The 18,271-nt window shown below is 41.5% G+C and overlaps 1 protein-coding gene across 1 annotated transcript; it reads right to left on the reverse strand.

Annotated features, from left to right (window-relative positions):
• Positions 1-1,048: 1,048 nt before the first annotated feature.
• rab2a (RAB2A, member RAS oncogene family) lies at positions 1,049-15,528 on the reverse strand. The gene is made up of 8 exons (XM_057056651.1): positions 15,309-15,528; positions 10,673-10,744; positions 10,362-10,429; positions 9,255-9,337; positions 8,359-8,451; positions 7,855-7,966; positions 5,596-5,664; positions 1,049-3,280 (listed from the first exon to the last, which is right to left on the reverse strand). Exons 1-8 carry the CDS (start codon positions 15,352-15,354, stop codon positions 3,185-3,187), a joined length of 639 nt encoding a protein of 212 aa, XP_056912631.1. The 5' UTR covers positions 15,355-15,528; the 3' UTR covers positions 1,049-3,184.
• Positions 15,529-18,271: the final 2,743 nt, after the last annotated feature.

Below are 18,271 nucleotides of genomic sequence, written 5' to 3' on the forward strand. Positions count from 1 at the left end.
GGAATGTTCGGAGGTTCTAAATTATGCGAATGATCTCTGATCTCTTTGTCATTTATCTGAATTTTTGTAAGAAGCACTCAAACCTAGTATGTTTTGGCGATAAAGAAGTACAAAAGTGCATAAAATTTAAATAACACAACGAGTACCCGTTTAAAATACTAAAATCAATTTTGGCTAAATAGGAAAACACGGAATGTGAATGAAATGTGCGTATATTTTACTCCTGTAAACAGAATCAGCTGATCAGCGTTTACAATTTTTATGAATATTTTCCGATATAGAATATTTACGTTTCAGAATCATAAATAACAGCTTTCAAAATCTCAATACAGTACAGTATAAATTCTTATTTACCATCTAACCCGTACAATGACAAAAAAAACCCCAACATTTATCAAGACTGTCTTTTAGCGTTATTTTAAATGTATCTGATGTCCGAACTTGTGTCCACGTGATCTGAAGTCGACTCTTGAGAGAGCGCTCATGGGAAATGTAGTGATTTTGCCTGTTCTGCTCCCAGAAGCTGACGTCAGTAGGACACTGGTCACATGTACGCGTGACCTGGTGGTGGTTCCCGACAGCTTCAGTATTCAGCAGCAGTAGCAAACACGCGGATCACGCGAAGTCAAAGCTTTAGAATATGTAAAGGATACTCGATAATATACCAGCCCAACCTGAAAACTACAAATAGACAGAGAAATGAATAGAGGCCAAAGTACAGAAGATATCTGCTAATTTTGACTTGTGAAAAAGTAATGAACAGAACTGAGCACAGGGACAATGAAAATACAGTAGTGCATTTTTTTTTAAGTTTTTTGTTTTTGTTAATTTAGGGGAAAGATCTAAAACGAACTGTTGAACTGAAGCTGCTCCTTAAAATCCTGGGTCTACAAACTATGAATGGATATTGTTGATCTATTTTTTTCATTTTAAAACCACCAGAAAGCTGATTCTGTATTTTAAGAAATGTCTTGAATTGATACTTTTGTAGAAAGGCTGTTGAAGGCCACATGACCCACACTCACAGAAATAACATACAAATGCAGGGTCTGTTTTCAAACTGTATTTTTCCATCTCCACACAACCATCAAAATTACATGTTTTAAAGTTTAGAATGTTTTATTATAGTTGTGATAATATTTTTATTTTTTCTTATTTTTTTAAGTTTTATTTTTTCCAAAGAACAAACACGGCAAAGAACGTCAAGAAGGAGGAGCAAGAGGGCCACATACAAGATAGATCAATCCAGAAGATAGATAGATGCTTCAGGTTCTGCTTAATTCTCCCCCGAGTCAACACACATACACCCACATACATACGACATTTTGCTTTTACAAAGAATAAGATCAATAACTGTCTGAATAGATTGTGAAAAAAAAACAGCCTGCAGAGCAAAAAGATACTTTACATGAACTGAAATATATGTATGCATGGTGTATGAATGCATATAGTGTGAGTGAGCATTGGGGGTACACATCAGACCATACTCCTTCATTTGTCTGTATGTGTTGTTGAGCTGGTTAGCAGATCCAAATTGGTGGGCTGAAGGTTTAATTTTAGCAGCTGTCCAGATCTGTCAGACAAGGGGCAGAGTTAAGGCAGACAGCCGATGTCGGGTAAACACAAGAATTTGGCATTTAATTAACAGGTATGGAGCCTACGCTGTCAGAGTAAAGATGAGTAATAAGGAAGCAGTAAAATATGATCTTCACATCATCTGTTTACAAGTCAAAGCAAAACATACAAACAAAAAACATAAAAAAAAAAAAAAAAGCATTGATATATACCTGTCTCTGTAAATTTTAGTGGGAGTTTGTTCTTCACCAGCAGCTTTACGGGTCTTTGCGCACACACACCCCCACCCCTAACCATCACCAAGCCATGGTTTCAACTGACTGAACTGATACTGACGCTTCTGAGGGACAGCACACGCTGGATGGTCATCTGGTCCTCTCAGTGTGGTAAAGTTTCCATGAGATGGCTCCTGTTGGGCTGGTGTGCAAAGGCCTTAATGCCTCCATCTTTTACCGATATCATTTAAAAACAAGGCCAGCAGGGCTCAGCGTGATGGCTGCATACTTCTGGCAATTAAATGACACCATCTAAAAGTAAAAGCCTCTCTTTCAGCCTCTGGTAAAGAAATAACTGCACCACAAAGACATGCCTTTTCTACAGATTGCATTAGAGCCATATATACACAGAAATGTGCCAGATAAATACAGATAACATAACACCTTGATTTCTAAGGGATTTTCCTCTTATTTTTCTTGTCTTGACTTCATAATGGCACCCACTGCTCATAATGTCCCTCTTTAACTGCTTTCTCCCCACAAAAAAATCCATCTTCATGCTTCAGTTTGGTACTTTATTCTCTCCCAATGTAAAACAACTTTTCCCCCTACATTTTAATAAGCCAAGAGCAGGTTGTAGTGTTCCTTGAATGCAAATCAACAAAAGGACAGAGTCAGAAAAAAACAAAATAAAATGCCTGCAAGCACAAACCCATAGTTTTATGAGCAGAAAACAAGGGATGCATCATACAGCTTGGAATGACGAAGTGGAATTATCCAAATCATCCCTATACACACACAAGCACTGCACAAGTGAGGACATGTCCTGCCATCATTCTTTAGGAGCATGTAGAGATGTGTGTATAGACACAACAAGCTTTATTCCACAGGCATTTGTTTAAAAATGTGGACACGTCACTGGAACTGCAAGTCTACGTATTTGTAGGAGTGTGATGAAACCTGCAAAGGTCTCCTTAAGAAATACACCACTGGAGGAAAATGAGCTGTTTTTCTCTTTGCTAAAAGATTAAAATCTACTTATTTAACTGAAAACTGTATGTGACTTTGTTGCTTAAATCTGTAAGTGAATCTGACTGTTGTCCTTAGGCTGTAGAAAGTCAGGTTGGGTTGTGTGAAGTGGAATCTCAGGTAAGATTAGGAGATTTAGAAAAGACATGGTTGAAGAACACAGAGAGAGAGAGAGAAAATAAAAGAGAATGAGAAAATGAAAAAAATATTGAAAGCAGGAGTGGGGGAGAAAGAGAGGGAGAGGGAGAGAGAGAGAGAGAGAGAGAGAGTTTAACAAACTGTTAGTGGGCCTGGACAGTTCTGTAGAAACATAAAGAGAGGGATGAGAGGGCAGGGAGGAGCAGGAGGAGGTGTGGTGTGGGGCTTCAGCAGCAGCCTCCCCCAGCATGTTGGCCTCCTTGGCTCCCAGACAGTGTGGAATTGGTGGTAGGATGCTGGGGTCCAATTTTAATACCATTAGCCTGGATGACACCAAAAACACAAAGACAAAAAACATTAGCAAATTTGACCAATTACAGGAAACAAGCCAGCCAACTGTCCATGGACTGGCCCCTCTCCACCATCACTGACAAATGTTCAACTGTTTGCTTTATACATCATCACATTCATCTTAATTAGTCTTGTCGTGTTTTAAAAACATGTTAAAAAGTCCCAACATGAGCTGCAGGCAGCTAAAATTACTTAATCTCTTTGATGTCCACCAGTAGAAATGATGGTCGATGTTCTACTGTAGTTAACGTGTGGCTGCAACCACTCTGTGGTTGCAGCCACACCGACCTCAGCCTGCAAGGAGGTCACCATCTGACTGATGTCGCCATCGACCTCAAAAGGCTAGATTTTGTAGAACCATTGCTTAAGCAATGCAAATAAGTGGAGACTTGTGGGTAAAAATATATCAGGGATTTTTTTTTTAAAATCAGACTACAGGGTATTTTTAGAGCACCCATTTAAGCTAAAATGACCTCTGTGTGAAGAAATGGCCTGAAGGTGCTGCAGAGAATAAACAGACGGACGGCGATTAACGACGAACAACATCTCCTATTAGATCACACCATCAAGGAAGCAACAGGTGCTGCTGCCCTGCACAAAGGAAGCAGCAGCAGCAGCAGGAGAGGCACAAAGAGAAGCACTTCTGAAGCACTTTCATCTCTCTCTCTGTTTATATCCATCCCTCTCCCTCTCAGTCAAACTCCCCCTCCTACACTCAGTAGCAGCAGTGCCTCTGGGAAACTCGGCTCGCCTTTAAATCACATTTATTGAGCTAAGGCCATGTGTGAGTGTTTCCTCAAAGTGGCTGCCAACATTTCTAGTAGGGCTTCCCCTCCTCTCTCCGTCAGCTGATGTGGTTTGGCGAGCTGGCCTGCCTTTCCTCCCGTCTTACTGTAACTAATAACAAAATGACTCCCTGGCTGGATAACTTCAGCCCAAGTCTGACGGCTGCTTGGCTCCCGAGTCTGACACACTCCTGAACTGGAGAGAGAATACACACACACGGTTCTGTTTAGGTTCTACAGCTGCTGCCTGGACTCTCAGACATGCTCACAGCATATGGTTCATGTACGTGGGCCAGGATGAGGCCATATGCACGAACTCAGTTTAAATCACTCACAGGATCAACACAGCTGCATATTCTTAGAGCTCCACTTGTGCAGATAATAACTCCTTTCAACTCCTGTATCAACATCTTTGATCTATGCCAAAACTATTAACCAAACCAGTACATCAAAAAATCCAGGTTCTGAAGATGTCTGGTGTTAAAAGTTCTGACTCATGAAAACAATCCTAAAACTTTATCCGTTTGTGGGTCAAAAGGTTAAATAGATAAGAAGTATTAAAGTGGAAAATGAGGAATTTGGCCACATAAAAGAGGTGATTGAAAGGAGCACCGTGCTCCACTTACACATAAAACCATCTCAGGAATGTCCACAAGACAAGTAGTTGAACTTCACAGTGCGATCGATAATTTGAAGAGTCGTTTGATCTCGTCTGATCCAAACTGTTTCAACGACACCACAGTGTCGTCCAAAGGTCTGAATTAAGTGACAAATGAGAGCTTTGATTATGTTGCTACTAGTCCTGCTAGTGATGAAATCTGGTCTAGATTTGTTGCTGTTTAGCTCTTTAAACGTGAGCATTCTCTTTGCTCATGCACACACCCGGTTGGGGGTTAGGGTAGGGGTTATTGTTCCACCAGATTACAGTCAGAATTCAGACTAAAATGGTCAGATTCAAGAAAAAAACGTTCTGATGTGGTTTATAGGCATGTCTAAGGTGTCCGTGCTCGCCTCAGTGGCATCACTGCCCCTCCCTTCCTGCCTGTTGGGCTATAGGCCGAAGCTCCAACAGACATACGTCATTTTCACATCCATCTGTGGCAGCAGCATGACTAACAGTCGCTGACAAGCGCATACTTGCTGACAAGCTCCGTCTCTTGACTTTCTGCCTGTACGATTGCCTGTCCACCGAGAAGATAACAATCTGGCTGACTGGATAGCAGGCTTACGGACTGGTTGGACAGGCAGCTTTCTGGCTGGCTGAGTGTTTGGTTTCCTGCCGAATGACTGAGACCTTGTGGGACGTGAGGAATTTATTAGTTGGCAAGATGCCAAAAGTGAGAGCTGGAACTGAAAAGTCAGAGAATTTTGTTTGGTCGGAGTCAAAGGAAGCCTACGACAGCCTGGTTTTTTTCCCCTTAGGTCTTCAAGTGGAGAGGGAGAAGGACAAAGCACATATTACTGGAGAAGAGGAGAGAAACACAGAAGGGAGTCTGTCTCACCTCATTGTTGATATCAAACACTCCCTCCTGGATCTTCTCATAGATCTCCTTGGCTGTGTTGATGAATGCCTGTGATAAACAGGAAGTGGAGTTCAGTCAAACAGGCATGTCAAACTGTGCAAATGTCACTGTGACAGTGAAAAAAATTGATACCAGTCTCAGAAGCACCACTGATTTTAACCGACCGTTCCTGCCATAAGAGTTGATAGTTTGGGAAATGACAGAGATTGATCAGTGATTGAGCAATTACTGCTCAATGTCACTGATTCTTGCTCAAGGTAGGGCTGAAAGTGGGAAACTATCTTGTGCATATTTTCTATAGGTGTGTCCAGAGCAAGAGATTCAACTTTTAAGAGTTGGCTGTTGAGCACTGGCAATATCAAACATACGCCCTGGAGACAAACAAAAACCAAACACAAGTGCAGAAACAGGTGTGTGTTCATTTGTTTTCCAGCCACAAAATGACACCACCAATATTTAACTACAGCTACAATTAAAATGACAGACAGGAACAAATTAACCTGTATTAAATGAACTACCGGTAAATGGAATTTAGGGACAGGAGCTCTGTGGAAGGAGAGAAGGCTCAGCTTAGCTTATTTTAGCATGAATACTGGGTACAGATTGAGGAAAGTGGTGTCTAACGAGGGGAGAAAGTGGCTGATTTTTTCTCTGACCTGTATATCAATGTGATACCTCACAATAACCAAAACATGTACCTTTTACAAATGAAAACTATACATTAAGTAGATTGAACCCATTTTCTCAACAATTGCTCACAACCAACAACTGTGACAGCCTAAAGTTCAAATCCACAATAGGTGATTTTTGAATTGCCAGAGCTTGTGGTTCAAACTGAAGATGTAAGATTGTCCCCCACGCGCGCACACATACACACACGCAAAAAACTCGGTCAAGAGGGAAAAAAAAGCCCCTTTAAGTAGATACGTTCTGAGCTGAAAATAAGTCTTGAACTTCTATGTGACACTCAATCCAAAATAGACCAGGGAGCCCAAGGGTCCTGTTCTTTTTCATTTCCTCAACATCAATCCATCCTTCTTCTCACCCTATTGCTCCTATTCTGGGATCTACTTAAGTTCAAGAAAAGATACAGTAAATAAGGGAAGATAATGAAGAGAAATTAGCAAAGATGATAAAAGAGGAGGACTATAGGGGAGAAGGAGAGGATTAGAAGAGATGAAGCATTCAGAATTCTCTCTCCGAGGACCATCCCATCAACCTTGTGTCCACCCACAGACCCTGACAACAAATGCAGCACAGCGATTGGCTGCTGGATGTCGCTGAGGGGAGGCAGCGTCGAGGTTATGAATATGTATGAACTATAAATGGTTGATATAGTGCTGAAGAGAGGCGATGATAGAGGAGAGAGGGGGAGGAGGACAGTAAGTGAGGGAGGAGGGGAGGCAAAAATGAATGGACAGGAAGGGCAGTATGGGGGAAGAACTGGGAAGTGGGAGTGATGGGGAGGTAAAGAGCAAATGATGGACGTCAAGGGATGAAGAGGAATGGAGTGAGGAGAGATGAAGGCGAGGGAGGGTAGGAGTGGTATCAGGAGGATTCAGAGGACACTAATGAGACAAATTAATCATACCACACACACCCCTTCCACCACAGCTTGAATCCAGTGGTGTGTCTGTGTGTGTGTGTGTGTGTGCCCGCGCATGCGCTTGTGTTATGTAGACCAGGAGAGAGAGAGGCCAAAAAAAAAAAATCAATGTAAACAAACACTGTGCAGTGGGCCTGGCTGCCACGCTGCGCAGCGTAGGATGGGATTATTTATGTGATTGGATAAGTGAGGAAGGGCTCCCCAAGGGCCCAGCCAAGCATTCATTACTCTCAACAGTAGCAGGGGTGTGTCTGTGCAGGGGTGGAGCTGTGAGAACACAGCGCTAACTGTATTTTCATGATGCTAATGTGAAGCGGCCCCGGCCACAACAGCGCACAAAGTGCATATGCCCACGGGGGGCCGCCTGATGTCCAGGTGAGACACAAGCCTATGGCACGCACCATTCTCCGGGCATGCGCACATTCTAAAAATACAAATTCTTTTGCTTTCCAAGGATTTGGAAGTATTATGGCAGGAAAGATCAGAAAGACACGTTAACGGCATTGTATAAATATATCATTGATAGAGAGCTAAAAGCCCTCACTGAAGGCAAATACAATGGAAATGCCATGTGACTCAGAAAGACATAGTAACATTCTTGAATTATCACCATCAGAACTGTGTGATATTACCTCTTCAACATTCGAGGCAGTCTTGGCTGAGGTCTCCATGAATATGAGACCATGTTCTCTGGCAAATGCTTCTCCTTCCTCTTTCTTCACCTCTCTCCTGGACTCCAGGTCACTACAACAGCACAAAAAGAAGTTATAGTACTCAGAGAAACTTCATTTTACCATCAGTGACACAAATGGAATTCCAACAGGTTTGTCGTGTTTAAGTAAAGTAAGATTATACAAGTTACTTTTGAAGAACTGGTAGTATTTCCCTTACATAAGCCCATTATGTAACCTCAGCCTGCATGAGGACTGCTGTCAATAAGCTTCTGAGGTTTGTCAACTTCCTCATTTAAGAGCAAAATCTTCTATCTTACACAATCCATTATTATGCAACTAATAAAGAGCCTGACAACTGTGAAGAGCTAAAACAGGTTTGTCTGAGTCTCTTAAATTAGAGTCAATTGTGCTTTAATTAGGTGCAATAGAGGACAGAAGTGGCCACCTGCTCAAAGGTCTTACCTCTTGTTGCCAATAAGCATGATAACCATGTTGGAGTTGGAATGTTGGCGGGCGTCCTCTAACCAGGTCGTCAGGTGATTGAAAGTGTCCCTTCTGTCAAGACAAAAATAAAATAAATCCTCCCTGCAAGATGTTTTGTAACACAAAGTTGACACACGGTAAAATAAGATCAGTGCCGTAAGGTTACTGGACAATTCTTTTAATGTCTCCCGTTAGTCATTTGCGTGCAACAGGCTTTGCTTCATTGATTCTAATTAATTTTAATTCTAAAATGTGGATGAGTGCCATGTCTTTATTGTGACAAAACTGTGCCTTAGTGCTTTACTTTTCACGAAACATCTATTTCAGGAGAGTGAAAGCGAGGCATATTTGCTCTATTTTGGGATACGAGGTCTTTGTGGCGGAGAAAAAAACATCACAAAACATATAGAAATATCACACATGATCAGTTCGAGTAGTTCTGATACAGCTGCCTCCACAAAAAAGCTGGGAACAATCAGGAGTAAATTCCAATCAAGTGCTCCAGTCGCTGCTTGTTGGTAGAGCACTCACCTACCTGTGGTGGTGGGACTTATATTTATATAACATGAACAAAAACACTGAACAAATTAAATACCAGGAATTCAAAGTACTCTACATGTACTCAAGTTACTCAAATGTCTTGAACTCATTTGGGCATTATTTGGCGTCAACTATTGTGCTTCCTGTCAGTAAATAGAAGCAATAATTCTGTAACTGTAATATCTCCCATAAACAATCATGAATTACTTAATAACTAACATAAGATCATTTAAAAGATCATTTGTGATACAGTTTCCAGTTACATTTGTGATAGTGAACAGAAATTAAAGGATATCGCGACAGTGTTTGGACCTCTGGGAAACACACACACTGACCTTGTGATGTCATAGACTAGCAGTGCTCCTGCTGCTCCTCTGTAATAAGACCTGGTGATGGAGCGGAAGGACTCCTGACCAGCCTATAGAAACATACAGATGAATTACTTGAATAGAAATGTAACAGCTGACAATGACCCATATGATTCTCAATAAATCCCAAATCTCTGAACCAGACTCATGGCTTTCTCTCAGACAGGAACAAAAGACAGAACCACATGGTTATGGAATCTTTTTAACGTCTACTCTGAATTTGAACATGTAGAAAACCTTAACATTGGCCTCATTTTTGAAAATGTCATCACTGCAAGTCTGGTTCTTATTCCCATGCGTCCACTGAATCTTCTCCTCTTTCCTTCCCTCCCTACAGCCTCTGTGTTGATCTATTCATCATTTGTTTCTGTCCAGTGTACAGTAACAATGCTGTCTGTGTTTGGTCCCAGCCATAGAGGAAAACAAAATGACACTATGCTAGCAGCTGCAGCACTGACCTCATCTCACAGCCTGGTCACCTAAAGAATCACTCCCAGAGAAGCAGCCAGCCAATTTGCCAACCAGGAACGCAGTGAAACATTTGGTTAATGAAACCAAGTCAAAGTGGTTCACACTGATAAAACTAGTTGGTGAAGCAAACTGTAGATATATGGCCTCTAGAACAATTGGTCATAAAGGGTGCAGTCAAGCAGTCAGTAATGCTATTAGCGAATAAATGATAAATAAGGGAGAGACAGAGGGAACACTGTGTCTGTCGGCCATCTGGCCTCCACAGCCAAGCACACACATTTATTCATATGGCATGTGTGGCCTGCAGGGTGATCCCACCGGGTCATTTATGATTCTGATATTCCTTAACCCTGCAGGCTTTTTCTGGCGACCATCTGATCTATGCAGCACCTATAGGATGAGAGTCCAGGTGAAGACGACGGGGCTGCTGGAAAAATGGGCTGTTTCAGAGTTCTGCGTGTCAATGACACTGGGGGCTTTTTTTTCCCTGCGTCTTTTTTTAAAAAAATGGAACAACATCTCCCTCTGGTGGTCAAATGTGTAAAAGCGTGTACAAAAAACCGCTTCCGGTTTGTCTCATTAAAGAATATGCAGATATATTACCGTATCCCAGATCTGCAGTTTGATTTGTTTGCCATCTATAGTGATCATTCTTGCTCCAAACTCCACACCTATGATCAAAGACATGCTAGAATTACAATGCTATCATTCCAAAATTTATAGAACACACAAAAAATTAATATTCCAGAGAATGTGACTTGAAATATAACATCAGACAACTGTCTCCTCTGAGCACACACTTGAGCTGATTTTGTTCATTAGGTAAGCCTAATATAAGTAAGGTTGAAGAGGTTTTAAACATTTCAGTGTACAGTGAAACCATGTTTTTGTGGAATATGCATGTTTCCTCTTACCAATAGTGAGATCGTGAACTGGCTGAAACCTCTTGTCTGTGAACTGTAGTAATAGACATGATTTGCCCACACCTGGAAAAGAAACACACATTCACCATCATTAACGAAGGATTGATTCATATTATAAAAGTGAAAAATAAATTGACATCGTCAATAAATGAGAATATCATGCAAAAGTGTCATGCAAAAAATCAGCTGTGAGCCTAAATTATCAGCTTTCCAAGAAAGAAAGACTTGAAATTCGTCTGCGTGTCATAAATCTATAGGAGTCATTTCAACTGTGGGCAGGAAGGCTGCGTTCTGTTCAGACCAGAAGTTTTATCAGGCAGAACTAACATTTGGTGTCGGAGCGCCTCAAACATATTTCAGTGACGTACAAACAAATCCAATGAACAATGTGATTTCTAACTGCATCAGAAATGCAGCGGGGACGGAGAATGGACAAGTATCTCACTGGTGCCAAAAGACAGAAAGGTTAGCCAATGGGAACGATGATTCACCGCCAAAATCCAAGGCAAAAAATAAAACCACGATGACGTGTATCTCAGCCTCTGATCCAGTCAGCGTGGTAGGAGATGAGGAACAATCTGCATGTGTGCTATGTAGCAAAACTCTGGGAGGTGACAGCGTGAAACCAAATAACACCGAGGGACTATTTGCTGCAGTTACAGTTGCAGGACTTGGAGGTTTTTAACAAAATGCCATGAGAACTGTAAGGTTGTTCCTTCAGAAGGGGGCTCATGAAGACAGCATAAGATCTGTGATCATTAAAAACCTGTTCCTGCTAAAAGCTCTAAATGATACAACACGTGCAACATTAATCGTCGGGCTGGAAAATCAATTCCACCGAGTGCCATTAATTGCTAAAATGTGTTGATGACAAGCTTAATAATGAAGGTCTATATTTCTACAATGATTCTTGGCTAAACTAATGACTCAGATCTCACTAACCCCTTCACCTTCCAGACCCCACCAACTCATATGGGGAAAACTACCCTGGACAGCAGCTCCCAGGAGACAATCCAACAACAGGCATAAAACCGGTGCAAACCTGTCATTTCTGTTTTATTATGGGTCCGAAAAATAAACACCCCTTCTGGTGCAATATAAGACATAGCCACTAGGTGGCAGGTATAGAAGAGAGGCCTGAAAACAGTAAAATAACCATATAGGATGTAATTAATCATAACATGTGTCACAATATACCACAATACTAATATATCATAACATGGGTGAAAACATTTAAAAAATGCAGGAGGTGGGGGTGGGAAGAGAAAAAAAACACTGTTGTTAACCAAAGATAATTTAAGGAGAAGACAGTGAGGGCCATGTCTTCTGACTCCATGGTTTCCAAGGGTTACCATTGGCAAGTTGCATTGTTGCTTGGCAGAAATCGGAGTGAGGGAAGGATGATCAGGAATCCAGATATAATTCCCGCACAACAGAAATAACGGGAACCCAGAAATCGCATAACCAAATTTTAGTTAATGAAATATTCCATTAGAAATCCTGCAGACCGGGAGCCCAAATGATAAATCCACTGAGTGCTGGATTTAGAATCCTCCTCATAATTAAAAGGGGATAAATGAGATGATGAGCTGTTCCTACGGCTCAGAAGAAAACTCATAATATGGCTCCGTATCATTTATAGCAGGCATGTCCAAACCCAGTCCTCGAGGGCCACAATCCAGCCGGGTTTTCTGTCCTACCAGGCTGAAAATGCATTCAGTGGGATCGAAAACCCGGCTGGATTGTGGCCCTCGAGGATTGGGTTTGGACAGGCCTGATTTATAGCCTCAATGGGCCTGTTTCCCCCCCCTGATACCCACATGGAGGTCTGTTAGGCCCTCAAAGCGACGCTTCCCAAAAGGACGTAGCAACAAGGTCTCCAACCCCCTTTCACGTGCGCGCTCAGAGTAGATCTGTTCTGTGTTCGGTAGCAAACGTGCTGCATAGAGCCAGGCTGAAAGGACAGGCCTCAGGTGCCAGTCCTCTTCCTCCTTGCACAGGCAGTTCTGCTGGGATGTCTCGCTTGACCAACCTGCTCCACCTCTTCTGGTGTACTGACCCGGCTACCTCCATCCTGCTCCTGACACTGTCCTGGTAGACACAACTCACCTTCTTAACATGGCCAATGGGTGAGACATCCCACAGGAGCAACATATAAAACTAGTGAAGAATCTGCTGGACAGGAGAGAGAAGTATCTGCAACAATCACCTGCGATGGGATGTCTTGCCAACTGTCTCTCCCGTCCACCAAAATATTTTAGCAAATTATGGGACAAACTGAAAGTAGGACCAGATGCCAAAGATCACATTTCTCATCAAACAGTCTGAATAGCACTGAGACAAACTCTCATAGAAGTTTGAGTGGTCTGTTATGCAGCCGTGGTCAATACGCATTTCAAAATTTCTATTAACGAGGATCATTCATGAAAAGAATTTATTACTGATGCCAGCCTTCTTAGCGAATGTTCTTATTATCATTTAAATAAGCACATGAAACATGCAGTTTAATATTAAATTACCATCATATCTGAAAATAAAGCTGTCTGGAGTGAGTGCTTATGTTTAAAATACGTTTTAGATCAAGATGGGCATCACTTTAACACGTGTCATATTCAAGAGGTTTCAGTTATATTTGTAGAGTTGTCTGTTAAAACAAAGCTTTTTCTAAGCACTCCTGGAACTTTCTGTGACAGCAGGAATCTCCTCAAACACAAAATGCTGGACTGGCCCCTCAAAGTCCAGACCCCAACCCCATCCAGCAAATTTAAATAATTAAAGTGGCCAAATCTGTTGTGCATTCAGAGGGACACCTTTGGCTTTGGACAACTTTAGTGTTGAAGTTTTGAAGACAAATGCTGCAGAGATGGGCTGTTGTAGCGGCTGCGGAAGGTGGAGGAACCCAATATTCAGGTTCAGAGAGGATAAAAACAGGAACACTCACTTCAGATGATATTTGTGTACCCTGTCCTCACCTGAAGGCAGCAGTCCTGTTCCAGTCAGCATTTTTTTAGGGCATTTATTTAAAATTTTCATCATTTGCATCATTTTAGTTCAGTCTCAGAAAAAGGTAGATTATGTAGCATAATAAACAGCAGCGTTAAGTGTGTGTCGATAGACGCACACAGTCACATTTTAGGGTCAGACCTGGAATAACTTGGATAGTGAAAGATTTGGTTTTAAGATTTTGCTCCTATAAACATTTATGATGCTGACATTGACAATAATACTCGTTCCTCTTCTTGAATTTTCTACGTATTGTGAGGTTCATCTTCATTTGGCAGTTATTCACTTCATTCTTCAGTGGTCTTCCTGGACTTGAAGTGTTGTTGTTCTTGAAAGTGTTTTCTTTGAAACGAGGCACTAAACAGTTGCTTTTCTCATTCCTAGAGATTTTAGTATCTCTTCCACTTAGTTACTATAAACTTACTGGTTAAAGGGCATCACACATATAAAATCAAACCACGTGGAGAGAACGCTACAAGTGTGAAATGATCATTTTGACTTCATTTAAACTAAAAATACGGATCTATGTGTGATGAGTAAACCCAGCTCATGCAGCTCACTTCATCTCTCCTTGCATCAAGTAAACAACAGCAACCTGTTTCACAACCAGCCTGGCGTAACCCCAGTAAAGTTACTGGTGCTGCCACTAACAGTTTTACATTTACACCTTTCCACCGAAACATTACAAATGCTTTACAGCCCTTTTCCTAACCTTGATTTACCTTTTCCTAACCTTGATTTCTATACCTCCAAATAGCATTTTTAAAAAGAGAGACTGGATTGTGGTAATTGTAGTTTTTTTTTTTTTTTCTGGTAACCAATGTTCTCTATCTGGGAGTCATTGTGTTTTAACAGTTAATACAGTTACAGTCTGTGGGGCTGATTACTCTCTGGAACATCATTTTAACACCTCGGTGGTGCAGAAGCACCTGCTACCGCACAGCAGCGGCTAACAGGAGGCCCCTCATCCGGACAGACGTTTGGCAGTAAACAGGAAAATAATCACAGCTCCAGATGACAGAAATAACTATGAACGCGTGAAACTCAAAGCACAAATAGAGGCAGCTCAAGCATCTGCAGGAAACAATAAATAAGAACTCCTCTGCGCCATTTTAGAACATATTAATGGAAACATCCCGACGCTGTGGCCTTTTTCTTTTTTTAAAGAAACCTGCAAAACTGTTTATCAAAGGCATTGGTAGTAATAACGGGTGTACATTAGGACTTTATGATTATTGGACTAAAAAGCCACGAAGTGATACTTTCTCTTGGTAACTGCTGTTTTTCCGCTAACAATTTCAAAAAGCTAATGCTAGGCTATGTAGCAAGCTGTAGCTAACACCCCCACCCTCGACGCAAACGGACAAAAGGCCTTTAATCTATCCACTTGATGTCAACATGTCATTGGTCAAAGTTATCAGAACTTTCGTTTGCTGCCCCTAATTCACATTCGTGTCACTGACAGTACGGTTTTAATGATGTCTGGACATGTTAAGGATGTAGAATGGGAGCTGTCATCCCACCTCTTGAGTCTAGGGTTTTACCACGTCATTGGACTATCCAACACTGCGGAAATACAGTTGCTAGCTAAGTGCTAACAGTGAGGTAAAAGCTAGCAGCTTACCCGTGTCTCCGATGATGATGTATTTGAAGAGGTACGCGTACGCCATGGCTCTTGATGTGTGCAATAATACCTTGCAACCGTTACAAGTTTTTTAGATTAACCGTGAGTTGCGAGGATAGAGCTAGATAACAGCTCGTTAGCCCGTTTTTCGCTTTCGGTGCCGAAGAAGGAACAATAAACAGCCCGAGTCTGAGCCTGACGTCACACGGTCCGCCCTCGCCACGCTACACAGTGATATCTTCACGGTCCCCTCGGAAACTTTTACGCCTTCGAGAGTACCTACATCAGCAGGGGTTTTTTGTTTGGTTGGTTGGTTATTTTTAAGGTTCATGGATTCAACTAGAGGGAGAAAATTTACTGTCAGAGTCGTCATTTGTGTTTTCGTTTGTATTTATCGCACATAATATCGCGTTTATATTTATTGGCAATCATTTGCATCACTGATGTAACCAGAAACGGAGTGATACAAAGTAGCCCATTTTAAACTAGATTTAATATGCGTATGTTCATTAAAAAATAACTATAATATATAACAATATATTTTACAGTCTCTCATTCCCAGAAACAGAGCAATATACCCATCTCGGGGGTTATAGGAAGAAAACAGTAACAGGGAGAAACATATAAAATGGGACATTTAAAGGAGGGAGCCAACTAACCCACTGAACTGTCATAATAATGATATTTTTTTGACATAATCTAATCTCCCTTCTCCTTATCCCCACTCTCCCGCTTTATCCCTCTTTATATTATCGCAATGATTCCCTAACTTCATGAAAAAATGTCCTTCAGCTCTTATCAGTAAAACTGATGAGGATAAAACTGACAAATCTGGAGCATTTTCTAATCTTCTCAGCGTTTCCTCAGTGGAATATCCGTAAGTGACTAAAAGCTGTTGATGGTTGATTTTTGTTATCGCTAGTTGTCATGGTTACAGTAGCCATTTCATGTTTTGATCATGTAGCTTTTCAGTTGAATAATCTCTTTTTTTTTTATCCACACATGGTTATAAGTTGACATGGAGCCAGTTCGTATGATTAATGCTCATTGGAGAAATGATCCTAATCTTAAAAGAAAAAATTACTAAAAATATTAACTCACCTGCAGGCATGATCGGAGTGTCCAATTCTGTCCAAAAACATTGTTTTAAGGCCCTTGGCCAATCACTTCAATATCATCAATATAACCAGTTCTGTCCAGTAAATATCCATTCATCTTTACTCTAACCAGTCCATAAATATCAGATTTCTTTTGACTACTGTAGCTCCAGAAAACAACACTAGATGGAAGCAAAGATAAGCTCTGTTAATGAGAGAAAGATAGAGAAATTGGAAGGATGTTATGAATGCTGCAGACTGCAGCTGTCTTGCTTTTATAAACTGCAGTCAAAACAGTTGAGTTCATTTTTCAGATTGAGAGGAGGAGAAAAAGAGATTTCTTCTAATAAGCGGCCTTCAGTTATTATGGTCCCCGACTGTGGAACAGCCTGCCGGAGAACCTCAGGGCCGCAGAGACTGTTGAGATTTTTAAAAAGAGGCTCAAGACACTCCTTTTTAATCAAGCCTTTAATTGATTTTCTGATTATTTTAAATTTATGTCTTATCCTTATTTTACTTGACACTTTTACTGTTTTACTCCCTCAGTTCTTATTCCCAGTTTTTAGTCTTTACACCTTTTATCCCATTTACTGTTTTAGTCTGTTGTAGTCTTAGTACTGTTTTACTGCTCCAATTCTTAGTTCCTCAGCTTTTAGCTTTTATACCTTTTATCCCATTTACTGTTTTAGTCCTTCAGTTTTTAGCTCCAGTGTCTCCTCATGGTGTTTCCTCATGGGGGCCTGCCAGGCTGGGAGATGTTTCCGGTCTACCGCTGGGGGTGCTGTCCCATTGTCGACCCTGGACTGGGTGGTTAGGGGGCTCTGTGCTTTGGCGTGGAGCCTCCGGACTGTCCGGGTCGGGGTGGTCTTTGTGGCGGTACCACCTGTGGTCGCGGACCGTGACCTCCCTCGGCCTGGTAGGCCTCCAAAGGTGGCGTCTCCTTCGCCTCAGGTCTCGGTGCCCAGCCATGTCTCAGCTTGCCTCAGCTTGTTTATGTGTGTGGGTGTGTGTGTAAGTGTGTTGTATGCATGTGTGTGTGTCTGTCCTTTTCTTAATTCTGTTGTTCTCTTTGCTGTTTTTATCCTTTGTGAGGCACTTTGTGCTACCTAGCGTATGAAAAGTGCCATATAAATAAAGATTGATTTGATTTGATTTAATATTCCTGACCGATAGCGCGCGTGCGCACACGCGCACCCCCCCCCCCCCCACACACACACACACACACACGATATAGTTTTGCTATTCATATACTGACCACTAGATGCTGCAAATACTCTTAATATTAACATTGTAAACCCTTGCATCCGGGGATATGAGTATACCATCAAGCCTCGAGTTACAAGGAAGAAAGACACTATTTTTATCTGTACGTCATTTTCTTGACAGCTTTATCCCTTTCGGGTTCATGACAAGGGTGCACATATGGGTGAAGGCAGCATCCACTGTCAGATGAGTTGCCAGTTCATCGTGGGGCCAGTGCTCAGAAGGTGTTCTGGCACCTTAACCCACTACCAGAACAACCTTCATGTGTTCCACACTGGGGCTTGAACTGAGAACCCTCCTATACTACTACTACTACTACTACTACTACTACTACTACTACTACTACTACTACTACTACTACTACTACTACTCGGAGCAATGATAACTGTTTTGTTATGATGTTATCTTTTAAAATTAAATTCTTATTAAAATTCACATTACTACATTATTTGACTTGAAGTGTATGATTATCCAACAACCTAATTCTTTTGTATAGTTCTTGCAGGCATTCCCTCCCATCAGAGACCTTAATTCAAGTCCTGCTTTTAGAACCACAGGGAGGAAACAAGGGAGTTCACCTGCATTTAGATCTCAGAGGCCACT

Source organism: Takifugu flavidus, chromosome 15 (genome assembly GCF_003711565.1).
Source record: "Takifugu flavidus isolate HTHZ2018 chromosome 15, ASM371156v2, whole genome shotgun sequence".
NCBI classification, from domain to species: domain Eukaryota; kingdom Metazoa; phylum Chordata; class Actinopteri; order Tetraodontiformes; family Tetraodontidae; genus Takifugu; species Takifugu flavidus.

What these genes read in the sequence shown, in the direction of transcription:
- rab2a (XM_057056651.1), bottom strand. Translation starts at nt 15,354, where the DNA reads ATGGCGTACGCGTACCTCTTCAAATACATCATCATCGGAGACACGG. An exon ending in CTGCCTCGAATGTTGAAGAG is followed by an intron (nt 5,665 to 7,854) that starts GTAATATCACAC and finishes TGTTTATCACAG; the next exon opens with GCATTCATCAACACAGCCAA. An exon ending in TGTTTGATATCAACAATGAG is followed by an intron (nt 3,281 to 5,595) that starts GTGAGACAGACT and finishes GGTGTCATCCAG; the next exon opens with GCTAATGGTATTAAAATTGG.